The sequence below is a fragment of the Giraffa tippelskirchi genome, chromosome 10, assembly GCF_054371585.1.
Source record: "Giraffa tippelskirchi isolate mGirTip1 chromosome 10, T2T-mGirTip1v1.2.pri, whole genome shotgun sequence".
Classification (NCBI taxonomy): Eukaryota; Metazoa; Chordata; class Mammalia; order Artiodactyla; family Giraffidae; genus Giraffa; species Giraffa tippelskirchi.
Window position 1 is genome coordinate 7,270,652 of NC_137284.1, and position 27,300 is coordinate 7,297,951.

The window sequence follows — 27,300 nt, forward strand, 5'->3', positions numbered from 1 at the left end:
CAGGTTCATGGTCGTGGTGTCCTGAAGCCCTGCCCTTAAGTGCTGACCAGATTCAGTTGTCCCCTCCACCCCACCCTGAGCCCTTGTATCCTCACCCCCAGCAGAGGGAAGGCCTGTGGAATGCAGGACCTGGTCCCACAAGTCTTGCCCCCCTTGACCATTGTTGCCCCACTAGTGGGTTCCAGACCTCCTCGCCAGCCCCCCTGTTGCAGACTGTCAACTACAAATTGGCACTTGCCAAGAGCCTTGCCAGCAACTGAACAACAAGGGCATTTGCCATCTGCCTCTGTGGAGACTGAATCCTGTGCTGTGGCAGCTGTTGACCTTCAACACCCCCTGAGGGAGTTCCGGGTGGAGTGAGGCACTCCTTACTTTGGTAGGGCAGGTCTTTAGATAATCGGATATTTTCAGGAACTGATTTCATGATCCCAATCCTGCATCTCCTCATATCTAGAAAAGCACTAAATCCCTTCATGATGACATCAGATGCTCGTGACTAGCAGAAAACCTCTTGTAAAGTAAGTACTTGATTGCATGGAACTCCCCCTTCACCAAATCTTACATTTTGACCTTCCCCCACTGCCTCTTTGGAACAGTCTCTCAGAGCTATCTGAGGTGCTGCCTCCCAGGCTGCAGTCCTCATTTTGCCCCAAATGAAACTTAACTCGCAGCTCCCAAGTTGTGCATCATTTTTAGTTGACAAGACTAATAAGTAAGTCCCAGCTTTTGTAGGCTCCATCCACCCTTTGGCCTGTGTCCACCTTGCCAGCCTCACGCCAAGCCCCACCCACCAGGCATCGACCTGTGGGTGAGGTGCTGGGCGGTGCTGACACCCACCACCTCCATGTCTGGGTCTGCACAGCCCCTCTCTCCCTCTCCCAGGCCCACCTGCAGCCCACACTGCCAGAGCTCACTTATGCTGTGTCCCTGTGGACGGGACTGTCTTGAGGCCTCAGTCTGTCTCCCCTACAGTGACCCCGCTGGAGCACTGGTTGTTCAGATTCTCCTCGACCTTCTGAAGGAGACTCCCTTTGGCCGCCCAAGTGACATCTGGGACGGGGGGGTTGGTGTGTGTGGTGCTGGGGCTTCTCTGGGCAGAGGAACCCCTCCAAGTGGTCCATCTGCCCCTGGAGGCTGCTGACCTTGATGCTGGGAAGGAGGCCTGTGTTTACTGACCCAGACAGTCAGCTGTCACCACTTCCCCCTCCTCCCCAAACGCCAAGGTCAAAGGGGGCAGGGGACACAGAAGTCCTGGGAAGAGCTGAAGCTATTATTATTCTCCTGCTTGCAAATTATACCTATGACAAGTAGCTCAGAATAGCTGAGGGTGCAGTACAGGTGGGGGAAGGGAGGTGCTGAGAGATGGGCAGGACTGCCAGGAAGTGGGATGGGGGGAGGGCTGGGGCCTGGGACAGTCAGCTCCTGTGCGAGGCTGGAGCAGGATGGTCGGACGTGAGCAGCCCCAGGGTATGCTCACCCCACTTCCTGGATTTCCTGGTTTTAAATATTTTGACTCAGTTTTCTTACACACACACACACTTCCAAAGCAGAATCTGTTTTCATCACACACACACACACACATAATCCCAAAGCAGAATGTTTTCATCACACACACACACAAAAAATCCCATAGCAGAATCTGTTTCATCTCGCGTGCGCGCACACACACACACACACACAACCCCAAAGCAGAATCTGTTCTTGGGATGTAGGTCCTGATCTTTGAAAAATGTGGTCCCTCACCAACCTAGACAGCATATTAAGAAGCAGAGACATTACTCTGCCAACAAAGGCCCATCTAGTCAAGGCTATGGTTTTTCCAGTAGTCATGTATGGATGTGAGAGTTGGACCATAAAGAAGGCTGAGTGCCGAAGAATTGATGCTTTTGAACTGTGGTGTTGGAGAAGACTTTTGAGAGTCCCTTGGACTGCAGGGAGATCCAACCAGTCCATCCTTAAGAAGATAAGTCCTGAGTGTTCATTGGAAGGACTGATGTTGAAGCTGAAACTCCAATACTTTGGCCACCTGATGCGAAGAGCTGACTCATTTGAAAAGACCATGATGCTGTGAAAGACTGAAGGCGGGAGAAGGGGACGACAGAGGATGAGATGGTTGGATGGCATCACTGACTCAATGGACATGAGTTTGAGTAAACTCCGGGAGTTAGTGATGGATAGGGAGGACTGGCGTGCTGCAGTCCATGGGGTCGCAAAGAGTTGGACACGAGTGAGCGACTGAACTGAACACCAACTGGGGACCTCAGGGAGAAACCCTGTATCTGGTGCTCTTGGAGGTCCAGAACCCCTGATCGTGGACCAAAGGAAGGTGGCGGCGGTCAGGAGCCAGGGGTCCCCTCTGAGAAGCGGCAGGCACGCAGCACCAGACGGAGGACCGCAGAGCTGCTCTGGGTTCCTCGCTGCGTAGGTCCGGGCAGGAAATGCGGGCTCCGCCTCTGCCGCTGAGCTGGAGAGGAAAGGGCGGGCTCAGCTGCCCCCTGCTGGCCACAGCAGGAGCAGCAACCTACAGGCAGCTGCTCCAGCTCCCCAGGCGACAGCATAGGGAGGCCTGGTCAGAGCCCGCTGAGAAGAGGCAAACCCTTTGTGGCATGCAGCACAAAGCCGTGGGTGGGGTGCTGTGGCAGGAAGGATGGCGCGGTAGACAGAATAAGGACTCCCAGGATGTCTGCATCCTAACCCGGAGCCTGTGAATGTTAGGTTACATGGCGAAGCGGAGGGAATTCAAACTGGTAATCAGTAGACTTTAATAGGGAAATTATCCTGGATTATCCGCCTTCAGTTCAGTTCAGTCGCTCAGTCGTGTCTGACTCTTTGCAACCCCACGGACCACAACACGCCAGGCTTCCCTGTCCATCACCAACTCCTGGAGTTTGCTCAAACTCATGTCCATCTAGTTAGTAATGCCATCCAACCAGCTCATCCTCTGTCGTCCCCTTCTCCCACCTTCAATCTTTCCCAGCATCAGGGTCTTTTCCAATGAGTCAGCTCTTCGCAGCAGGTGGCCAAAGTATTGGAGCTTCAGCTTCAGCAGCAGTCCCTCCAATGAATATTCAGGACTATCTGAATATTCAGTATTATCTGCCTTGGCCCAGTGTAATCGTGAGGAAGAGGAAGGCAGAAGAGTCAGAGAGAAACATGGAGAGAGAAGGCAGAGAGCGGTGCTGTGAGGACCCCACTGGCCTTCACTGGCTTTGAGGATGGAGGAAGGGGCCACTGAGCCCAGGAAATAGACTCATTCTCCCTTGGAGCTTCCAGAAGGAATGTGGCCCTGCCGACATAGATCTCAGCTTGGTGAGACTCAGTTCAGACTGACTGTCGAGAACCTTGAAATCACGAATGTGGGTTGTTTAATTTGTATTTATTTGGCCATGCCACGTGGCTTGTGGTTTCCTCATTTCTCCACCAGGGACTGAACCTGGGGCCTCGGCAGTGATAGCAGTGAGCCCTAACCACCGCACCACCAGGCAATCCCCTGGGGGTTGTTTTATTTACTTTTTATGAAGTATTTTAATTGATTTTTTATTTTAAAAAATATTTGGCTGCGCCAGGAGTTAGTTGCAGCACGTGGGATCTTTGATCTTCCTTGCAGCACTTGAGCTCTTAGTTCCCCAACTAGGGATTGAACCTGTGCCCCCTGAATTGGGAGCATGGAGTCTTAACCACTGGACTGCCAGGGAAGTCCTTCTTCATGCATATTTAACAAAAAGCAAATATGCAGCATATAATCGATTCCCAGGCTGTAATTAAAACACTCATTATTTTATAACATAAACCACCCCAAAGTTTGCTGGAAATGGATTTTATTAGTAGTAAATCACATGATGAGATGGTTGGATGGCATCACCAGCTCAAAGGACACGAGTTTGAGCAAACTCCGGGAGATGGTGAAGGATAGGGAAGCCTGGAGTGCTGCAGTACATGACTTAGCAATAAAACAATAACAAAGTTTGCTGGAAATTGATTTTAATAAGTCACATGATACAAAAGGATAGGAATATTCAAAGGGCACTTAGTGAAACACTGCTTTGTCCCACAGGGGCAGACAGAAAAAGTTAAGGCACAATGGATGCTCAAAAGACAGGAAGAAGAGGCTGAAGAATCAAAACAGTAATCTGTGTACACACACACACACACACACACACCCACACCCATCTCCCTCAGGCCCCTCAATCTATCAGATAAGAAGTCACCTGGCATCAAAACAGTTCATGGGAGCAGATAACTGGAGGACTGGGAGGCACGGGGGCTGGGAGCCACTGAGGTCTCCAGGAGAGATATGTCCTCTAGCTGGGACATTAGGAAATCCTGAAACACCTATTCATTATGACAGATAACAAAGTCTCTATTGCTGGAGGGCAAGCCCCCCTGGAAACATCTGGAGTGTTCAAGAGCCAACAAAGGGAAGAGGAGGTGAGTGGGCTCTGACATCCGGAGACAAGAGGTTCACATTCCCTTCCCCACATGGGAAGGGAAGACAAAGCAAACCCTGTGTGGGGCTGGATCTGCCTCCTTCCTGTGGAAAGTCCCTGGAAGCGCCCCTGGTGGTGGGGGTGGGGGGGTGACCACCAAGAAGGAGCCCAAGGCTGAGAGGCCAGCTCTTCTGCAAGGAGGCAGGAGGCCATGGGAAGAGCCCCACCCAGGCCACATCCACCTCCCTACAAGGTCCCCGAGAAAGAAGAGAGCCCTCCTGGCCAGGGACTTCCCACGCACGGGCCTAGGGCTGGATGAAACCTCATCACCATCCTGGAAGGAGCGCCAGCAGCTCCGAGATGGTGGGGGCACCCTCGTGAATGGCCTGAGTTCGCAGGCTTCGTGGAACCAACGCAGATCAGAAAAAGATCAAAACTGAAACTGGAAGCCCCAGGGGGGTTTGGGAGCTCCTCCGGGGGTGGAGTGTGAGCCCGCGGGCTGGTGGGTCCACAGGGCAGCCACCTCCCAGCGCAGTGACATCACCAAAGATCAGCAAGCACACTTGCCTTCTGGTCAGAGTCTCCTGCTCACAAGGGAGACCAGAGGGAGGGGCACAGGGGACCCTCCAGTTCCATCCAGCTGGAGGGGGCTCGGTGGGGGCCTCACTGTCTGTGGAGGCCCCCTACACTTGCCTCGCAAGGCCATGTCCCAGCCTGGCCACAAGAGCTGGAATGTGGGGATGTGATCACCAACGTCCAGGGAAAAAACCAAAGACACACACGCTCCTCTGGAGTGTCCTGAGCCCTACTGCTCAGCCACCTGCCACCAGGGGGACTTCAGAGCGGGGGATACTCTTGTCTTGAGAGGGGCACAAAGGCGAGTCCCTGGGTGGGAGCGGGTGGCCAGGGCCTGGTCAGATTGGTTCTGAGACAGCAGCGGAGCCCGGAGTCCAGGGGACGGCAAGCAGGCTGCAAGAGGGAGCCTGCGGCAGCCCCCAGCCAGCTCTGCACACCCCAGCCCGGCACAGAAGTGACTTGTCCACACGCGGAGGCCGCCCTCCCTCCCAGCATTCGCCTTCAGGCAGCACGATGCCCCCGGGCCCTCCTGCCTGCGTGGCGGCCCTCAGCCCTGCTCCAGGCTGTCGGTGGGCCGCACCACGGTGTAGCTCCCCTGGCCCAGGGAGAGCTGCCGGCTGAAGAAGGATGTGCTGCGTTTCGGTTTCACCCGCTTGATCATCTCACCTGTTGGGGGGAACAAGAGGGACGCACTGAGGAGGGGGCTCCCCCGGGGAGCCTGCTCAGGCTGAGCTCCCCTCTTCACTCCCACCCGCTTCGTGAGCCTCAGCCCCACCCCCAACCCTCCCATAGTGACAGGATCAGGGGCGGGGGGGCCAGTCTCCTAAATCAGGTCACCAGGGTTTCCATTTGATGCTGGGCCTGCTGTGGTGTCTAAACCTGTTCGAGAAGAGACTGGAGAGGGGTACAAACGTCCAGCTAAAGAAGAACTCACAGGGATGTCATACATGGCGTAAGGAATATGGTCGGCAATACTATAATAACTCTGTATGGTGACAGATGATAATCAGACTCGGGAGGATCGCTCTGTAACATATAAAACTATTGAATCACTGCATCAAAATCACTATATCACCAATATATAATATGTCAACTGTGATTCAGTCTGGAGTAGGAGAGGACAGCCCACTCCAGTATTCTTGCCTGGAAAATTCCATGGACAGAGGAGCCTGGCGGGGTATAGTCCATGGAGTTGCAAAGAGTCAGACATGACTGAGCACACACATAATTCAGTTACAAAAAAGAAGAAAAAAGAACAGACCGAAGTCACAAAATACCTATAATACATACCACTGCCTGAAAATGATCCTCGATGAGATAAATAGACTTTTTCTGGGGGAGGGGGGAGAGGGTGGCACTTGTGGCATTTTAGTTCCCCAACCTGGGATTGGACCTGGCAGTAGAAGCCTGGAATCCTAACCAGTGGACTGCCAGGAAAGTCCCTAAAAAGACTTCTTAAAAGTTAAAAATTTCAAGCCAGGTGATCAAGGTCAACATCAAAAGTCACAAACCATATCAATAATGCACCTTTGATATGATGTGGTAAAAATGGCACATTACTTCTGTCATCTTCCTCCCCCAAACCCTTAACTCTGTCTAATAATGAGAAGAACAGAAGAGAGATTCCAGTAAAGGGGCATCCTACAATATGCCTGACCAGTACTCCTCAAGACTTCAAGGTCATCAAAAACCAGGAAGGTCTGAGAAACTTGTCACAGCCAAGAGGGGCCTAAGGAGACAGGACAACCACATGAAGAGTGCTGCTCTGGATGGGACCTTGCGCCTGAGAAAGGGTGTTAGGTAAGGTTAAAACTAAAGACTTTAGTTAATTTACTGCATCATGTCGGTTCATTAATTCTAACAAACATACCGTATTAACATAATATGTTCATTTTAAAAATCAAGCGACAGAAGAAAAACAGGCAACCAAAATAAATGGTAATGCATGAAGAAACTGTATGTGATCAAGCATGTAAAAACGACCCCATTTCACCAGCATCCGAACACCAACTCTGACGAGCTCACTGCCCTCAGGATGAAATAGCTGTCATGGGTGAGGATGGAGAGGCGGGTGCCTCCTTCTCTCCTGGGGCGGCTACAGTGGGCACACACTTTGACCTGACAACCCCATTTCTAGGAATTTATCCTGAGGAAACAGTTATAGATTCCAGGTAAGGATCTGGCTACCAGGTAAGATATGCTGTTTATAGTAGCTGATGAACTACAAATACAGTTGGCCCTTAGACAACAGGCGGGTTGAGATGCCGACCCTCTGTGCAGTCAAAAATCTGAGTATAACTTCTAGCTGGCCCTTCATAGACCCGTGGTTCCATCTCAACCACCAGTTTAGTCAACTGCAGATCATGTGTGTGTGTGTGTGTGTGTGTGAGCCGCTCAGTCGTGTCTGACTCTTTGCGACCCTATGGATGGTAACCCGCCAGGTTCCTCTGTCCATGGGATTCTCCAGGCAAGAATACTGAAGTGGGTTGTCATTCTCTTCTATAGGGGATCTTCCCAACCCAGGGATCAAAACTGCATCTCCTGCATTGCAGGCAGATTGTTCACCACTGAGCCAACAGGGAAAGCGTGCATTAGGGTACCGATGTCATCTTTACCAGCTGCACTGATTCCACAGGGTGCGTATCCATCCTTCCTATACCCACACCTTTAGTATCACACACTAGTAGTTTCTAGTTTTTCACGTCTGGATATGCCTGTGGACACAGCAGTGAGGGGCTCTTACTGCTGGGGCCCCAGAGGGAGGCCTCCGACTCCCCATCAAACGATGGGATGCTCACACCCAGCCCTCGCCCCCTGCCAGGTCCTGCCGGCTAGAGGCTAACTCGTTGCATTCGGAACTGCTCCCCACCTCCGGAGCTCCCAGTGGTGTGCATGTACACATGCGTAGGTCTGTGTGCATACATGTAGGTGTGTGTGCACAGCACGAGGTGGTCACTCACCCTCCTCCACGTAGTCGATGGTGGAGAGATGTTGGATGCGGCTGCAAACCACGCTGCCCTGCCTCCGCAGCTGGGGGCGCTGGTGAGGGGGTGGTGAGGAGCCAGAGGCCGAGGTGGGGCCAGCCTCCTGAGAGGCGGCGGGCTCTGCAGCCTGGCTCAGCTCGATGCAGTACTCGATGAGGCTGCTCATCAGCTCGGCCTGGGGAGGAGAGGGGGCCGGCATGAGGCCTGGGGGGCTCTCTGTTACCTGCTGCAGAGCGAGAGGATCCAGACCCACGTGCCCTACCTGCTGGTGGGGGAGGCTGATGAGAAAACAAATACCTTTTACACAAGAAAAGAAGGGGAGTCTGCTCTGTGGGCCAGGGGAGGCACCCCATTTGGGTTGACTTCAGGGTTCAGATTGTTGTTGTTTAGTTGTGTAGTTGTGTCTGACTCTTGCGACCCCATGAACTGTAGCCCTCTAGGCTCCTCTGTCCATGGGATTTCTCAGGCAAGAGTACTGGAGTGGGTTGCCATTTCCTCCTCCAGGGGATTTGCCCGAAAGAAAGAAAGGAGAGTGAAAAAGCTGGCTTGAAACTCATCATTAAAAAAAATAAGATCATGGCATCCGGTCCCATCACTTCATGGCAAACAGATGGGGAAAAAGTGGAAACAGTGACAGATTTTATTTTCTTGGGCTCCAAAATCACTGCGGATGGTGATAGCAGCCATGAAATTAAGATGCTTGCTCCTTGGAAGGAAAGCTATGACAAACCCAGACAATGTATTAAAAAGCAGAGACATCACTTTGCTGACAAAAGTCTGTATAGTCAAAGCAATGGTTTTTCCAATAGTCATGTATGGATGTGAGAGTCGGATCATAAAGAAGGACCATCAAGAATTGATGCTTTCAAACTGTGGTGTTGGAAAAGACTCTTGAGAGTCCCTTGGACTGCAAGGAGATCAAACCAGTCGAACCTAAAGGAAATCAATCTTGAATATTCATTGGAAGGACTGATGCTGAAGCTGAAGCTCCAATATTTTGGCCACCTGAAGCAAAGAACTGACTCATTTGAAAAGACTCTGATGCTGGGAAAGATTGAGGGCCAAATGAAAAAGGGGTGGTAGAGGATGGGGTGGTTAGGCAGCATCACCAACTCAGTGGACATGAATCTCAGCAAACTCCAAGAGATAGTTAGTGAAGGACGGGGGAGCCTGGCTTGCTGAGTAGTGAGGTCAGCTGGGTGGGGTAGGCGGTTCCCCCAAACACATTCCTCAAGCCTTCTCAACAGACTTGAAACATTACACATGTTGACATAAAAGGTGACGTGACCAGCTGTTAGCCGGCAGGGTCTGGGCATCTCAGGGCGGGGACAGCCAGGGCTGGCAGATCCACAGACAGAAAGTTGCCAGCAGGTGGCGTTGCCTAGGCAGGGCGTGTTCAGGGAGCAGGACACAGCAAGGACTGGGGTAGACACAGGCTGGCCTTGGACCCCAAGACGAGAACCCCCTGGGGAGCAGGGTCAGAGGCCGAGGGGGCGGTCGGTGAGTGCCTGCCAGATGGGGCGACCTGAGGCTGCTCCAGAGCAATATAAGCCACCCTGAGGAGGGCAAGCAGGGCAGGAAACTGTGCACAGGAGGTCCAGGCCCCACACATCCTCCTCTCCTCCCTGAGGGAGCTGCACTGAATTGAGCACAACAGGGCCACCCTCTGAGATCCTCTAACACCGTCTGACGCCCCTGAGGTTGGGGGAGGCTGCCATTACACCTCTGCCACCTCCAACAAAATTAAAGATTCATTCAGGATAAGACTCAGCAAGCTAGAAATGGAAGAGAACGTCCTTAACCTGATAGAAGGGTGTCTATGAAGAACGCACAGCCAACACCGTGCTTACTTAGAGCAAGACTGGAGGCTTTCCCCTCAGGCCCAGGATGTCTGCTCACCCCGACTCACCGCTGCAGGCAGGCAGTGCTGCTAGGCAAGACCAGGGAGAGGCACGCAGCCTGCAAAGTTAGAACACAACTGCCCCCTTCATAGACAACGTTTAACGGTCCACAGACAATTCCAAAGGAGCCTCAAAAAACCTGCTTTCAACGAGTGAGTTTCACAGGGTTATAGGATATGAGGAAAACAAAATCAACTGTGTTTCTAATGCCACAGCCAACGACTGGAAACTGAAGTTAAAAAACCGTACCATCTCTGGTAGCACCAAAAAAAGAAGGGAGGGGGATAAACCTAATAGAAGATACACAAGATATGTATGCTGAAAACCACAGAATGTTAGTGAAAGAAATCAAAGACAAATAAACGGAGATATAAAATAAATGGACTGGGGGCTTCCCTGGTGGTTGAGTGGTAAAGAATACCCCTGCCAATGCAGGAGACATGGGTTCGATCCCTGATCCCGGAATATCTCACATGCCAAGGAGCAACTAAGCTGGTGTGCCGCAACCACTGAGTCTGTGTCTAGAGCCCACGTGCCACAACTACTGAAGCCAACGCACCTTAGAACCTGTGCTCCACAGCAAGAGAAGCTACCGCAATGCGAAGCTCTATCCCAAAACTTTGAAGTAGCCACCACTTGCCACAGCTAGAGAAAAGCCTGTGCAGCAATGAAGACCCAGTACAAAGTGAAAGTCGCTCAGCTGTGTTCGACTCTTTGCAACCCCATGGACTGTAGCCCGCCAGGCTCCTCTGTCCATGGAATTCTCCAGGCAAGCATACTGCAGTGGGTTGCCATTCCCTTCGCCCAGGGATCTTCCCGACCCAGGGATCAAACCCAGTTCTCCTGGATTGCAGGCAAATTCTTTACTGTCTGAGCCACCAGAAAAGCCAAAAGTAAATAAATAAAATTATTTTTAAAATGTCATTTAAAATAAATGGACTAGAAGATTTAAAAACGTCTCTTCAAAAGACATTTTTAAGACAAAGTTACAGACTTTGTCAAGTTATTAGACAAAACATTTGTAAAATATTTATCTGATAAGGGACTGGTATGCAAAACATAATGAACTCCTATAGCTCACTAAGAAAACAAATAAGCCAATTTAGGGACTTCCCTGGTGACACGACGGATCAGAATCTGCCTGCCAATGCAGGAGACAAAGGTTCGATCCTTGGTCCGGAAAGATTCCACACGCTGCAGAGCAACTAAGCCCGTGTGCTGCAATGACGGAGCCTGTGTGCCACAACGACTGCAGCCCTAGCGCCTAGAGCCCTTGTTGTTCTTCAACGAGCCATTGCAATAAGAAGCCAGAGCACTGCAATGAAGAGTAGACCCCGCTTGCTGCAACTAGAGAAATCCTGCACAAAAAGCAATACCCAGCACAGTCAAAAATGAAATACATAAATCAAATTATTTTACAAATTTCCCAGTTTTAACCAAGTGGACAAATGATTTAAACAGACATTCCATCAAAGACCTACAGATAACAAATAAACACACAGAAGGATAACCAACATCCTAAGTCATAATGAAAATGCAAATGACAACCACAGTGACCTGTCACTACCATACAGTCATCATAATGGCAAACAAACAAAGAAACACTGACACCACCAAGTGCTGAGCAAGGATGTGGAGCACCTGGAACTCTCAGACGTGGCTGGAGGGACTGTAGGATGGTACAGTCACTTTGGAAAACTGTTTGGTAGTTTCCAGTAAGGCTGATCATGTGTTTATGATACAATCCAGTAATCCCACTCCTAGGTATTTACACAAGAGAACTGAAGGCATACGCCCGCCCAACTGCCTGTACACAAATGTCTAGAGTGGCTTTATTCACAAAAGTCCCAGACTGGAAATATCCTTCAGTGGGTAAAGAGCTAACCTGTAGTACATCCACCCAAGGGAATGCTATTCAACAGTCAAAAGGAAAAAATCAATACACCGTGAAACGTGGATCATCTCAGGGGCGTGAATCTCAGTGAAAGCAGCCAGGCTCAGAAGGCTGCACAGAGCATGTACACCGTGGGGCTGGATCGCTATTTGTTTATCTGTCTACCAGTTGACAGACATTCGTGTGGTTTTCAGCTCTTTGGTTATGACACACGAAGCTGTATGAACACCTTAGTGTAAGTCTGCGTGGACATATGTCTCTATTTCTCCCAGGGAAATACGATACGTGTGTTTATATGACATCCTGGAGGAAGCAAAACTCTAGGTATAGCTAAGGGGAGGTATCAGAGAGCAACTGAAGAGATGAGTCTGAAATCAGAAGAGATATGTATAAAACAATTTAAAAAAGAGGGAAAACCCCAAAGAAAAATTGACAGACTTCAACAAACAGGACATCCAGATGGTGGATATATATGTAAAAGGTGCTCAACCTCATCTGTGTGTGGCTGGGGGGAGGAATGCCAACTAAAATCACGTGGAGATTTGGGGGTGATGGAAATAATACCAAATAAAAAATGGGCAAAAGATGTGAAGAGACGTTTCACTTCTAGGAAGATTCGTGGACAGCAAAGAAGCGGCTCTGTAGCTTGCCTGTGGTGGCGGTGGTTATGTGAACGTGTTGAAACTCACCTCTCAAAACGGGTGCATTTTATTGTAAATTATATCTCAATAAAGTTGACTAAAAAGTAAAGAAAAGAAGCATAAGGAGCTATCCCTCCTCAACCACCAGAGTGGCTGAAGGGACAAGATGACAACACTAACTCTTGGAGCAGCCAGCACACGGCCAGTCAGCTCCTGGGCATGAAGCTGGGCGTGCGCGCAGAGGACACACACAGCATCTTCTGCCACAGTCCCAAACTGGACACCCGAGTGCTCGTCAGCAGTGGGAAGGAACAGTCAAGAGGGGCAGATTCATACACGGGACGCCTAGTGCAAATGGGAGACCACGGCACTGGCACCTCCAGTGGGGACGAGGGTGCAGCTCCCAGATACAGGGCTGAGCGTGAGACTGCGCAGAACAGAACGCAGTGTGGGGACCCTCTGCCGTAAAGTTCGAGACCAGGCACAGCCCCTCTGGGGTGACACAAGTCAGGATGCGGGGGTCCTTTGGTGGGGGGCACGGCTGGGAGGGGGATCAAGGAGGAGTCTTTCTCAATCTGAAAGGTGTTAACATGGGTTTCTTTTTTAAACATATCATTTATTTATGTTATGTCTTCCCTGCTGCTTGGACTTTTCTCTAGGTGCGGTGAACGGGAGCTACTCTCCAGGCACAGGCTTCTCATTGCGGTGGCTTCTCTTGCTGCGGAGCGTGGGCTCAGCAGTTGTGGCGCACGGGCTTTTAGTTGCTCCTCGGCCTGTGGAATCTTCCTGGACCAGGGACTGAACCTGTGTCCCCTGTACTGGCAGGCAGATTCCTACCCATTGTACCACCAGGGAAGTCTGTTACATGGGTTTCCTTTGTGAAATTTGTTGAGCTATATACACTTAGGAGCTGGGCACTTTTCTGTGTGTATATTGTAATTCAATAAAACGGAGACTTCCCTGGTGGTCCAGTGGTTAAGAATCTGTCTTGCAAGGCAGGGGACGCAGGTTCGATCCCTGGTCAGGAACTAAGATTCCACATGCTGTGGAGCAACTAAGCCCATGCACCGCAACTACTGAGGCTGTGTGCCCCGGTGCCCACGTGCCACAACTAGAGAATTCGTGAGCTGCGACGAAAGATCCCACATGGCGCGACAAAGATCAAGTGTGCTGCAACTAGGACCCAGTGCGGCCGAATAAACAGGTATTTTTTTTAAAAGAAAAGGACGTTTGAGATTTAAAAAACAAAAAAAAACTGTGCTAAAGAAATAAAATAGAACATTTAGATTTAAAAAAAAGAGACCTGGGTAATTCCCTGGTGTTGCACTGGTTCAGACCCTGTGCTTTCACCACTCAAGGCCCAAGTTTGATCCCTGGTCAGGGAATTAGAATTCCACAGGCTCTAGTGTAACCAGAAAAAAAAGAAGTCTAAGCCAGTGATAAGGGAGGGGCAGAGGGAGCAGAGTGGCTGTGGGGGGTTTAGAGGCTCGAGGTGGCGGCAGGAGGGGCTGCGTGCTTTCATAGACAGGGAGTCACTGGAGCGCATCTCTGCTTGGGGAGGGGAGCATCGAGGCAGACAATCCTGGAAGAGCCCTCAGCCGTGACCAGGGTGGGAGGAGAAGGGGCAGGGGTGGAGGTTGGGGTGGGAAGACAGGGTGCTGAGTGCACAAGAGTGAAACAAAGGCACGCTGGTCACACAGCGCTGGGCAGCCCTTCACCAACCACTGCCCCGGCTGCCCCACCACTGGCCAGGCCTTCCGAACCCTCTAGGGTGGCTCCCAGTCAGCAGAAGTCAGCTCCCTGGTGTCCAGGCCCTCAGCAGCCCTCTCACCTCTTTGCTAGCCAGTATGAGACCTCGGATAGCCTGGGGGCCCCTAAGTCCACCCTCTCCACCCCCACCCCCACCGGGGTGCGGGCAGCACCCACCCCTACCTGCTTGGAGTAGATCTTGAGAAGCTTGTTGACTGGTGTGCCCTCATTGTCCCCATCGAACTCTAGCCACAGCACAGACTCCTCCTCCTCGGGGGAGGTATGGTCCCAGGACAGCTCCTGGAAGCGCAGGCCCAGCAGGACATGCTGGCCAGTGGGAGACAGAGCTGGGACTCCTCTTGGCAGAGGCCCACTGCCCTGCCCCATCCCCAAGGGCGTCACCAGGAAGGGACACCTGGCCAGGCTACATTTACCTCCAAGGCTGAGCCAAAACTCAGGCGTGAGCTTCTCTCGGGAGAGGAATCCCCACTTCCATCAGACCCTCAAGGAGGGCTGTGGTCCAGGAACTGAGACCCCCTAAACCACAGCCCTTCTCACCAGTGGGACAAGCCCCTGAGAGCTGGGATGGAGGGCAGGGGAGACCCTCCTTGCCCAGAGATCAGCTGGGTGGCATCTCAGCAGGAGGTGCAGCTGGGCCTGGCATGTCAGGGAGCAGGTGCCCAGGGAGGGCTGGGGTCCCTCTCTGAGGACCAACAGAAGTCTCCCCAAAACTTGTTTGCTGGCATGGGAGGGACTCCTGCCCAGGTGCATAGAAGCCCCCGGGGTGGGCTGCCGATACCACTTCTACATAGGCTGAGACAAACAGCGGAGACAGCCAGCACCAAAAGCAGGAGGCGGAGCAGGACTCCGATAGCTGGGAGGGCTCCCAGTCGTGGGGTTTTTCCAGAAAACCACCAGTCTCCAGCCACTGGTCGGGCAGAGCAGCCAGGCCCTGCCAGATGCTCTCCACCAGCTGCAGCCCTTTCCCCCGGTCACCCCCCTCCCCTGCAGGCTGGGCAGAAAAGCTGACCCACAGTAGGCTCAGAAAAGCCCCCAGAATGACAGTGGGAGCCCGAGAGACATCTGAGGGAGGGAGGCCAGAGAGGCTGCCCACCATGCCCCGAGGCCAACCACAGGCCCAAGGGAACGAGGAAGGCCTGGGTAAGGACCCCACTCCCCTCCTCTCCACTGAGGCCCCTGCTCCAGGTTCCCTCTAGAGGAACAGGACGTACCTTCTCCCTGCAGTCGATGACATGCACGCCATCCAGGCTGATGGCCACAGACACTGGCTTGCGCCCGCCCCGGTGCAGAAAGCCCTGGGCCGGCTTGTCAATCTCGCCGTGGAAGAAGGCACACCTGGGGAGGGAAACTAGGGTTAGTCTGTCCCCTCTAGCACCAAGAACAAGGCCAGGGTCGGGGTTCACCCACCAGTGAGTGCACTGGCCAGGCCCTGTCCCAGGCACCTGAGATGCTTACGCTGTTTGGGTGTCTAAAGGTTAAAAGTGGCAACCCATCCCAGGGAGGGAGAAACGGAGGAGGTGGACAAGAGGGAGGCTTTGTGGAGGTGCTGGCCTCTGAGCTGATCAGGCAGGATAGGAGGGCTGGAATAGACAGGACAGGAGGGGAACTGGGTGGCACAGAGCGAGCTGGGCACCACAGGCAGAAGGCAGAGCATGAACACAGGTGTGGGACAGAGCGAGTGATGTTCCAGGAATGGCTCAGAGCCTGGGGGCTGAGGCTGCTGGAGGCTGCAAGAGCCTGGGGGCTGAGGCTGCCCACCATCCCCTCAGGGGCTGCTCAGGCAGGGAAGCCACTTCAGGACTTGGCACTGAGAAAGGGAAAGGGGCCAGGGGCCTTGGGACACCCAGGCACTGAGCTGCCACCCTCTCCCTCCTGCCCCGCTGTGGCCTGTTGCATTTGGGCTGCCCCGGGCCCTCGCCCCTGGCTAAGCCAGTGAAAGCAAAGGTGTTAGTCGCTCAGTCATGTCCAACTCTTTGAGACCCTATGGACTGTAGCTTGCCAGGCTCCTCTGTCCATGGGATTCTCCAGGCAAGAATACTGGAGTGGGTTGCCATGCCCTCCTCCAGGGGATCTTCCCAACCCAAGAATCGAACCTGGGTCTCTGGCAAAGCCAGAGGCATAGTTAAATCCTGCAGCCCCAGGAGGGGACTGGAGACAAGCCTGCTCCACCTTCAGTTCTGAGCTCAGGGAGGGATCCCCTTCCGGGCAGACTCCCAACTCCACCGAGGAAACTGAAGTGACTGGAAGAGCGGCCACTCACCCACCCTCACCTCAACTCCTCACTCTATAGGATTCTCCCTGTCCGCACACGTGCCTCTCGCCCACCATGGCAGCGGAAGACCTTCTCCGCCTGCACCCACAGCGGCTCCACCCCTGGGCTCCACCTCACAGGGAGGCTCCCAAGAGAGCTGGTTCCACGCACTATCACCGGTTCTTTTTCTCTCGCTCCTCCACCCGCTGCCACCTCCACAATGTGGGAGCCAAGGTCAATGATCAGCCACACGGGCCATGTTGAACTTGACCTTGCAGCAGCAGCACCTGAAGCTTGGTCATTCTTCCTCCTCAACCCTTCCCTTCATCGGGCTGGTGGAGAACCTCCCGCCATGCTGGCTGGCGTCCTCTGTCTGGTCCACGCTCACCTCTGTGGCCATTTCTTGGGGCTCCTGGTTTCAAACAGTGCCTGCACAGTGATGACTCCTCAACTACCTGACTCTCTTCTCAGAAACCCAAGGGCTCTCCTGGAAGCGCCACTTGAGGGTCTGGCAAGCGTCTCAACATCAACACATCCAAAGACAAGCCCCGGATCTGCCTTGACCTGCACCCCTCCCCGTCCTGCACCATCCCGTCTCAGCTGGTGACACCAGCCCCCAGCAGCTCAGGCAGAAATCTGGAGTCCCCTCGGCCTGTTCCCCTTTGCCTCCCCTCCTGCACACCTAGGGAGTTCCTTCTGCTCCACCCTCAACACCTCTGGGACCCGACCACCTCTGGAATCTCCCCTCCTGCAGCACCACCACCCGCGCTCTTTGGAGTGTGGCCACTGTCCTCATGGCTCATCCTGCCCACCCGCGGTCTGTTCTCCGCTTCTACTGTTCACTGTCTCTCTTGCCCCTAAAACGGCCTCTTCACGGGCAGGAACGGTGGTCTCTTCTGCTCACCGAGGGGCCTCTAGCACCTCGAGGGTGCTGGCACCCAATAGGTACCCAAGAGCTAAGGGCTAGAAGTGCCTGTGTGAATGAGAGCTGGCGGAAGGGGAGGTGGCAGGTCCACGGGCCACGTGACTGTAGCAGGAGAAAGGAAAGGACCTGCCCGGTGTCCCAGCTCGTGACAGGGGAAGGGGAGGATGAGTATCTAACCTGGGACCCGCGGAGCCTGAGGTGCTGGCATCTAGACGCACCTCGAGTGAGGACAGAGCTCAGTGGGACTGGAGATGGGTTCACGGGCCGGGGAGGGACACGGTGCCTGGGGCTGTGGCCGCACTTGGGAGCCGCTCACCCGTAGAAGGGCAGCTCGTGGCACTTGAGGAGGTAGGCGCGGTAGTGGGGGCTTAGGGAGGCCTCGCACTCGCTGTCGCTACTGGCTGCCTCCTGCACTCGGCGGTAGGCATTCAGCAGGCCCTGCTCACCCGTCCCAGCCTTGGCCCCACGGCCCCGGAGAGCCGCGAAGAGCCCGTGGCCCCGCTTGCAGAGGTGGGCAGGGAGGAAGGAGTCCAGCTTCTCCCTGTGGAGGAAGAGAGACGGGGCTGGCCTGAGGACAGCTCCGTGCCTGCAGGCTGGGAAGACGCCATGGTCCTGGGGTGTGGGCAGCACAGGGGGTGCCTGGACACGAGCCCCCAGAGAGCACACTGCCCCCATCCCTGCAGCGTGCCTGGTCAGTGAGAATCCAGAAGGCAAAGCCAGGAGACAAGATGACAGCTGAAACCGGGCCCACCCCAGAACCAGACCATGACCAGAGGGTCTTGGGGCCAAGTCGGTGTCACCTAGTCCAGAAGGTTTGGATTCCTAAGTCAGCAATTTTACAACCAAAAGATAGTGCAAATGACCCAGAGCCGTTGATGTTTTGTTTTGCTAAACAGAGATGTTAAAAAAATCACCATCAGCACAGGCTCATGAAGGAAAGGGCCTTTTCAATCACACACAGACTCAAGAATCCTGGTGTGACGGCACTGTGACTGTGGCCGGGCACCGGCCCTTCCGGTGGACCGCCGCTGGAGCCGGGGGCATGAGCGCCTCTCCAAGCCCGTTTCTCCACGTTTCAATGACAGGGATCCCTACTCACACGGATAGGTGCTAGCATGTGCTTGGCACGTGGCAGGAGCTGAACAAACACAGTTGAGGTTGTCATTTTCACTGAAGAGGGGAAGAAGCTTCTGGAGGAGCAAGACTCCAGGCCACGGGGAGGGGTGGCTGGCCCTGCGGCCCTGGTATAGAAAGGAACGTGATGCGGGGAGAGGCCTGGCTGCAGAGCAGCAGGAGGAGGGGCGTCCAGGGGGCTGCCCCCACTTCTCAGGGCCACCATGGGCATTTTCATCATTCGTCCCCCCACATCTCCGCTTCCAGGCATAGTTCCCTCTTGTTGGTTGGAAATCCGGCCTCCTACCCTCAGTCCATGGGGTCTGTGCAGGCTCATGGCAAGTTCAAGGGAGGATCTAGACTTCAGCCAATCAGTGCCCTGGCCACTCTGTCTCCTTTGGGTGGACCTGGGCCCAGCCATCATCATCAAATGAGTCTCAGAACTCTGGTCACATGAGGGACAAGGTCTCTTCTTGCCAACATGCAACTATCGTGGCCACCTGGCCACCATGTGGCAAGAGCTTGCCTGAGTGCAAGCTGGCCCAGAGGACACAGGGCTGGGCGAGGAGAGCGAGGACCGGGTCTGGTGGGTGGGAGGGACCCAACCAGAGCCCCTGAACCTCAGTCACCCTCTGTTGTCTCAGTCGCTCAGTCATGTTCGATTCTTTACAACCCCATGGACTGTACCGCCATGCTCCTCTGTCCATGGGATTCTCCAAGCAAGAATACTGGAGTGGCTTGCCATTTCCTTCTCCAGGGGATCTTCCTGACCCAGGGATCCAACCTGGGTCTCATTTATCTCCTGCACTGCAGGTGGATTCTCTACCCATCAAGCCACCTGGGAAGCCCTCAGTCACCCTGGACCCGTCCATGTCCTGACAAAGTCCCTCAAGTCCAAACAGTCTGAGCTGGGTCTGCTGTCACCTGCAATAGGACCAGACATGCCCATCACGAGAGCCAGGATTTCTATGGCTGCCAGCCTCAAACCAGCTCAGCTGGGAGCATTCAGGCTCTGCTGAGTTTGGGTGGCCCTGCTAGGCCCCAGCTGTTAGTCACGGAGCACAGGGCCCAGTCTCTGCACATCCTTCCCCCCGCAACACAGCTATACACCGAAGGGCTGGTGTTGGGGGGAACCCTGAGTCTAGGACAGGCTGTGTTTCAAGTACATCCTCATTGCAATTATCGCTAAACCTCAGGATTTGTCCACGGAGGTCAGAGACAGGCCTGGTCTGCTTCCCGGGTAGACTCAATTGTCACAACCCCAGGCCCTGCCAATCAAAGAGCACGGTTTCTTGAGAGACAGGTGGGAAGCATGGAGCTGGCATGCTGGAATGTCAGGAAATGGGGCCTCGTCCCTGGAGTTCAGGACTAAATCAGACAATTGGTGGCAACTGGGACTCAGAATGTGGTCAATCCCCGGCTATGACTTCCAAGAGAACAAGCCCAACTCCTTCTGACCTCAGATGGGGGCTGGGCTCTGCCCTCGCACACAAGTAGGGGTCTTCTCACCGGTGTCACTTCATCTGTCTCCCACCGCCCAGGCCGCTCAGCCCAGGGCAGATGAGGAAGAGGAGGTCCAGAGAGGCGGGGTGACTCACTTAAGGTCACACAGCATCAGGGCCTCCTGACTCCAGGACCTGGCAAGACCACTTGCAACCAGGATTCTGAGACCACGGGCTCCCCTCCATAGGCCCCTCACCTCAGGGCGCAGGCTGCGGGCTGGCCAGGCTGGTAGGGCCCGAGCTGCACGCGGCACACCAGGGCGCCCAGGGCCTCGCAGTCCTCTACGTCGCAGGGGTACCGGGCGGCCAGCACGTTGCTCTTGGCCTCCTCGTAGAGCAGCCGCAGGACCTCCTTGTCATGGATCTGCAAGCCGGTGCAGCAGGGAGGGGTGGCTCAGTCCGGAGGGACACCTGTGTCCAGGGGTCAAGGGACAAGGGACAAGGGGAGGCTGGACACCCTGGGGAGGCAGTACCGCCTGGGGCTCCCTGCCTCACCTGGAGCTCCCGCCGTTTGGGGAAAAACACGTTTCTCCGGAACTGCAGGGAAGGCTCATCTGGGGAGAGAGGAGGGAGTCGCTGGCCGCCCCACACAGCCGCCCTGTCTTCCCCGCTGACTGACCCAGTCTCCTCAGTCCCTGAGCCTTCTCCACCACCACTCAGAAAACCCCAGAGCCATCCAGAGATGGAGGTGTGTGGCTTATTTCGAGGTGCTCACTGTTCCTCCCAGTGTGCCCTCCCCTGGGGGAGATGCCAGCCCTGCCCTCAGCAAGGGCAGCTCCACCTGCCAGGGGAGGCCTGGCTGGGCTGGGAGGTCACACCCCAGACCCAGGTGGGCCCCCGAGCCAGGGACGCACAGGCAGCAGCACTGACCCATGGCCACGTCGTCGTCCGGGGCGTCAGTGAATCGCAGCAGCAGCTCCTGCCACTGGCGGCCCAGCTTGTAGGGCTGGTGCTTGGGCTTCAGCTGCACCTCTGCAGGAGGAGAGGGAAAGCGGCTGTGAAGCCCTGAGCAGCGCAACTGCCTCACACTCACAGCAGTGACAATGCACTCAGGGCCAACATTCACTGAAACAGGTATGAAGCGTCCAGAACCATTTCAAGTGCTTTATAGCAACTGCCCTGAAATAACCCTACTCTCATTTCATCCACAGGGAAAACTGAGGCTCAGAGAGGTTAAGGTGTTTGTCCAAAGTCAAACAGCAAGTGGAAGGGGTCAGGTTCCAGGCAGGCAGTCCGACTGTTCCCTACAGTGCCCAGGGTGGGCTGTAGCTGAGAGGCTGAGGCAGACGGAAGGTGCTGGGGGTGGCAGTCCTGATGCCCCTGGCATTACCTGGAAAGCAGAGCCCGAAGCTGGTGATAGGCTCAAAGGTCCAGGGGGCTGTTCTCCCTGTTCCTGGCCCTGCCTGGGCCTCTCCTTTGGCAGTCCCCACCCAAGCATGTCCCCTGGGGGCTCTGGGCTCCAGCCAGCCTTACCCCGAGCCCCGGCAGCTCAGAGGACTCCTGTTATCAGTATGGGACTGTGGTCCCACACTACCAGATGGGGCCTTCCTACCTAGAGGCTGTCCCCCCAACGAGACGGACTGTCCCTGGAGCTCTGTTCCATGCAGAGTGACAATGGCACTCAGAATGTCAAACCCTCCCAAACATCCAGCTTGAAGGGTGGCTCCAGCAGGCGGCACCCCTCCCTGCCTCACGGCCCTGGGGCGCGGGTCACTGCCTCACCCATTCTGGGGGCGGACCGGGAACAAGAGTCCTGAGGGCCCGCATCAAAGCTGAAGTGGCCTTTCAGCCTTCCTGAACCCAGCCTGGGAACAGAGTGGGCGCTGACCCTGTGCCAGGGCCTCCTGGACGGGGCGGTGCCCGGCATAACCCACTGGCCACACAGGCAGCCCATTCATGTTCTTGCGAGGGGGCAGACGGAATGCGACGAGGAGGGAGTGGGGGAGGAAGTCAGCTGGCCAACTGCAGGGACAGGGAGCTGAAGGCCAGGCAGGGGCCACATGAAACCACCACCCCCAGTTTTCCAGAGACACAAGCAGAGGGGCCCGCAGTCCTGCCTGATAGCCAGAGGGTGAAGGTGGGGCGGCTGAGCTGGGTGGGGAGCGGCCAAGAGAGACTGGTCAGCAGGAAGAGGGTGGGCAAGGGCAACAGCTGGGCAGGAAGCTCCCACTGGTGAGTGGGGGTGGGGAGACAGGCATTCCCTCTCCCACCAAGCCAGCATATCCTCCCTCCAGGGCAGAGGCACAAACTCCTAGGGGGCCAGGGACGAGGCACACCGTTCTGACCCTGTTTCTCTACAAGGGAGAGTATCTAATCCCAGAACAAGCCTCGCCCCGGCACCAGTTGCAGCATCCTCTCCCTGGCCCCTTTCCTGACCAAGTCAGCAGGCTAGTGGCCCTATTCGGAGGCCTCAGGGGGCTCTCAGCAAGCCTGCCGCACATCCCCCAGGCCTGAGGGCTAGAAGCCCCCACTGCCCTCACTCTTGCTACACCCCCACCTTGGGATCTCAGTCTGAAAAAGCAGGACAAGGTGATCACAAACCGGGCAGGGCTGGAGGGTCCCTGCAGAGAAGCTGGGTTCCCACTCATCGTCCCCGCCCACAGGAAAACTCTCACCCTTGGGGTGGCTGCATCCTGGGCCAGGTCCCCACCTTCCTCCCAGCCTCCAAAGAGCAGGATGCAGTTCAAAGAGGCTGGTTGGGGGCCCACCCAGGCTTCCGTTCCAATCTCCGTCCCACCACTCAACGCCCCCGCTGCTCCAAACCTCAATTTCCTCATCAGTATGACCAGGCTGGGCCATGAGGATAAGGTGAAATTCTACTTGCAAAATGCCAGCTCAGGTTATGGCACAGACCATGTGCCCCATGAACATGCACGGCTCCCTCCCTGTCCCCCATCCCGCTCCTGATGCTCAGGCTCCAGCAGCCCTGAGGTAAGGGGCAAGCAGGGCTCCTCCTCTGCCACCAGCACCAATAAAGGAGATGAGGGCAGAGGAGCCAGGCATCATTCCAGGGCTCTGGGTCCTAGAAGCCATGGGTGGCTCCAGGACACATGCAAGTCCCACCTTTCCCTGAAGTATACTGCCCAGGGGTTCTAGAAGCTGCCCCCTCCTCCCTTGCCAGTCAGTGCCCTTCCAGCCCCTCAACCTGGGCTTCTCAGTGCCAAGCCTTACCCAGCAGAGGGGAGACGAGCCAGAGAGCGAAGGCATCCAGGGCGATGTCTGGAAGCTGTAGGACCTCGCGGATGGCCCGATGCAGCTCGTGGGCACTGAGCGAGGGCAGGTTCTCCACGGCCAGGGGCACCATCGTATCATCCGCCAGGTACACCAGCACATCGGCTGCTGCAATGTGGGCCGGGCAAGGTCAGCTGGGCCAGCTGGCACAGGCATGCCATCTAAGCATCTTCCACTCCCCTGCTGGGATTGGACCCTGTACCCCTTGAGGCGGCCAAGGCTACGCTCCGGAGGCAGAGCCCCGGCATCCCCAAAGGACGCTGTGAAGAGTGCTTGTTAGCTCCATGCTGTCAATGCAGAGGCCCCGGGTTTGATCCCTGGTCAGGGAGCTAGATTCCACGTACCTCAACTAAGAGTTCATACGCCACAGCTAAAGATCCCACACACTGCAACTGAGACACGGTGCAGCCGAAATAAATACATAATTTTTTTTTTTTAAGTCTGTTAGGACTTACTGGAGACCCTCAAACCACCCAGAAAGCCAGTAACTCTGGCCCAGGAACCAGCCTCGTCCCACCCTAAAACCCCAACGTTTCAAATTGGAGCTGGCCGCTTCACCCTCAACACACTCCCCCCACAGCCCCAAGGACTCTGCTGTGCTTCTCCTCTGAAAGAGAACATTCCACAGGTGGGACTGAGGCAGAGAGAGACTGAACGTATCCCGAGGTTACAGCAGTTAGTAAATCGAGCAAGGAGGGACAGAGCTGGTGACACACTATTACCTTAAGCAAGGCACTATCTCTCTCTGGCCCAAGTTAACATGGGGACAGAGGATTCCCAAGGCCACCCTGTGGTATAGCAAGTTTCAGGGCTCAGCCTCCTCAGGATTCTTCAAGCCTCAGGACTCAACAAGATGGCCTTTCAGAAGGACTTAAGTCTTAAACAGGCCAGCTGAGGTACAACCCTGAAAGTTGATGTTCCCTGGTGACAGCCTGTGGATGCCTGTTTGGAGCCTGGAGCCCAAAGGAGACCCTTGGAGGGGCAGCCAGATTCAAATTTCCATCACTGTAACCACAGGCACCATGAAGAAGCCCTGAGGGTTGCAGTCCTGCCTGACCTCTGGCTGACTGACTTCAGCAAGTCAGTGTGTCACATGCCTCAGGCGCCAAGTAGGGCTAATACCCATCCCCCACCCCCCACTACCCATCCCCCTCTACCCCACCCAGAGCTTCTGTGAATCAAATGAGGTGAAGCCCATGAAACACAAAGGTATAGTTTATTACTAACACAAATGAAGGTGTTTTTTGGATCCCCAGTCTGTTCGGCTCTAACAGTCACTTTCTTGAGAGATCATAAAATAACATCCAGTTCAGTCAGTTCAGTTCAGTCACTCAGTCGTGTTCGACTCTTTACGACCCCATGGACTGCAGCACACCAGGAGGCTGAAATTCAGAGGGACGTCTGGGGCAGTGAAGGCTCCAGTGTCCTGTACTTAACCTCTCTAGGGCCCAATTTCTTTCCTATAAAATGTAGATAATGATCCTTGTTTTCAAAGGACTATTTCCCAAATAGAGAAAGTGAACACGTCACTTTTCATTCATGACATTTCATGTGAATTTCACAGCTACCTAAGGTTTTACAAGTGAGGAAGATTTACAAGTGAGCAGAGATTCAAGAAGAGTACCCAACTCTGCAAGTAGCCTAGTGAGTGACAGAGCCCAGGTCCTCGGACTGACTTGTCACTTTTCCACATCCCAACAGACCTTACTTGTTAATTAATAAATCAAATTTTCTTCAATGACAGAGATGATGAGCCAGGGCCACTTCCTCGGGGCTGGAACCCTAGGAAGGTACGGCGGGGTAGACTGGGGTCAGGGACCCACCTCGGGCTCCCACGGAGGACACACTGCTTCGATGGGACCGATCAGCTGGGCCGGGCTGCCCGGTACTGCCTTCCGGCCCGTCCATCTGCGGAAGGAAAGAGAAAAAGTTGCTCCTGGAGGGTCCAAGAATGGGGGTGCTGGGAAGCCCTTCAAGCTGTCACTGAGGAAGGAAGAGGTTCAGAGCTGATCTATGAAGGTGAACACCAGGGTTGAAGGCACAGGTGTGCAGACTAGCGGGGTGAGAGGTCGAGGTGGGGGGCCCTCAGTCAACTTTAGATCGGGGCTGGTGAAAGGAGTCGGGGCCGTGGTGATCAGGAGGAGGGTCAAGCTCGGCTCACCAGGATGCCCAGGCACGACACGGCACACCCCTGTCCGGGGCGGGGGCCCGTGCAGGACGTCGCCGCTCTCTCACCTCGCAGGAACGCAGCGTCCGCCGCCTCAGTCCAGGTTCCTGCCCTGATCCAGGCCCCCAGGTGCCGCTCCGTCCTCACTGCCCGCCGAGACGCACGATCCCGCCCGCGCTCGGGTTCCCGGGGCTGCTACGCGGAAGCCCGGGCGGAGGAAGCCCGGCGCGCATGGCCCCGCCTCTCCAGCCAGCGGGAGCCAATCGGAGCCCGGAGCCGCCGCGCACGCGCCCTGCCTCCCGCCCACGCGCGCACGCCCCTCTTAGGCTCGCGCTTATCCCGGCAGCGCGCCTAAGTCTCCTGGTGGCCGACTGAAGAAACTGCCCCGCCACCTACCAGAGTGAGTGGGGGGCCCGTGACCCCCCACCCACAGGCCCCGTCTGTTGGCCTGTAACAGAATGTGGCGAAGGTTCAAGGAAATAGGGAATGGGGGCGCGAGCTCTGGCGCTCACACGCTTGTGACTTTGGGCTAGTCCCCTCACCTGTGAAAGGGAGATGCTTCGTGGGGACGTGTCCCGGAGCCACACTGTGCTGGGCGCTGGGTAAAGGTGATGCTGGCAGCCTGCTGTACCGCAATGCCTCGAAGCCGGGAGGGGGGATGGGCTCTCCACGGTGGTCAGGAACTAGGGTACCTATCTTGAGTATTCCAGACAAGCCCTTTCCCCTCAGGTCCTCAGTTACCCCCTCTGTCGACGAAGACATTGGACTCTATGACCTCCAAAGATCCTCAGATTATGTGTCAGGAATCCAGGCTGGGCATTCTTGTTATCCCAGGGAGCAGTCACATGAGCCTTCACTATCTTAGACACACATCCTGGGACACCTTGCGGCATTCCCAGGCTGGGTAGAGGCGTTGGGGCCCAGAGGAGGCAGGTGTGAAACCACCTATCCCCAGGGTCATGTCGCCAGCGTGTCCTGGCAAGGCCAGCATGTGTGTGCCTGCGGTGTAGATCTTAGAAAAAACAGGTCCATGGATCGCCTTCTTGAGACGGAGAACCCAGAGATTGTTCCAAATGACAGCAATGGGCTGGGTGATCAGGAGGTGGGGTGAGGGGTGGCGGGTAGAGGGCTCACCTGCCCTGATTGCAGCGTTTTGGAAGGCAGCTCCAACCTAACACAGTCCAAGTCTCAATATTTGAAACAGCTCTCGGCCTACCCTCTGAGGACCCAGATTGCCCCACGATTGGCCCATTACATCGTGTCTTCCTTCCCAACATGACCTAAGGACTCAGGGAAGCTCAAATGTGAGCAGTGGGAAGCAGCATCCGCCTCCAGGTTCCCTGCTCTGGGATGGGAGACAATGGCTCCATGTCTTCCCTAAACTGGCTGGGGTGAAGTGCGAACACAGTTCAATGTGTTTGAGTGCTTACCGGGGTGTGGGGCTTGGGCAGGGGCAGGGTGTGGAGACTGGGTGAGACACGGCTCCTGGACTCGGGAAGGTTATGTTATGGTTTCACTGGCGAGTGGAGGGACAGAGGAGAGAGAACACCAAGAAGGATGCATGTTTTTTTGTTTTTGTTTTTGCATTAAAAATTTTTAAAAATCAAAGTATAGTTGATTTACAGTGTTGTGTTTGCTTATTTTAAAAACGTTGGCTGCACCCTGTGGCATGCTGGATCTAGTTGCCTGACTAGGGATTGAATCCATACCCTCTGCATTGGAAGGCAGAATCTTTACCACTGAACCACCAGGGAACTCCCAAGTTGTGCCACCTGGGAAGCCCTTAAAGCCCCATAAGGTGACAGAATTGCCTTAAGAGCTAGAAAATGTCAAAAGCAGGAAGAACAGGGTCCTCAATTCCTGAGCACCTACTGTGTGCTAGGACCTTTCATGTGTGTTTCCTCATGTCAACCTCAGG

At 54.9% G+C, this 27,300-nt stretch overlaps 1 protein-coding gene and 1 long non-coding RNA gene across 4 annotated transcripts; one reads left to right on the plus strand and one right to left on the minus strand.

The window, feature by feature from the left end:
- Window positions 1-44: 44 nt before the first annotated feature.
- LOC145522982 (uncharacterized) lies at window positions 45-5,670 on the plus strand. Its single transcript, XR_014066287.1, has 2 exons — window positions 45-518; window positions 4,349-5,670. It is a non-coding gene; the product is annotated as an uncharacterized LOC145522982 (long non-coding RNA).
- On the minus strand, window positions 3,965-25,591 carry FRMD8 (FERM domain containing 8). Of its 3 annotated transcripts, none has more exons than XM_081532433.1 (11): window positions 25,451-25,591; window positions 25,039-25,123; window positions 23,156-23,323; window positions 20,855-20,956; window positions 20,480-20,538; window positions 20,182-20,348; window positions 17,686-17,910; window positions 15,405-15,528; window positions 14,356-14,499; window positions 7,964-8,162; window positions 3,965-5,669 (listed from the first exon to the last, which is right to left on the minus strand). In XM_081532433.1, the coding sequence occupies exons 2-11, from the start codon at window positions 25,121-25,123 to the stop codon at window positions 5,551-5,553; spliced, it is 1,392 nt and encodes a 463-aa protein (XP_081388559.1). In that variant the 5' UTR covers window positions 25,451-25,591; the 3' UTR covers window positions 3,965-5,550. The 3 variants fall into 3 exon arrangements, with proteins under 3 accessions (XP_081388559.1, XP_081388560.1, XP_081388561.1); XM_081532434.1 differs by having other exon boundaries at window positions 25,377-25,591; XM_081532435.1 differs by lacking the exon at window positions 23,156-23,323.
- Window positions 25,592-27,300: the final 1,709 nt, after the last annotated feature.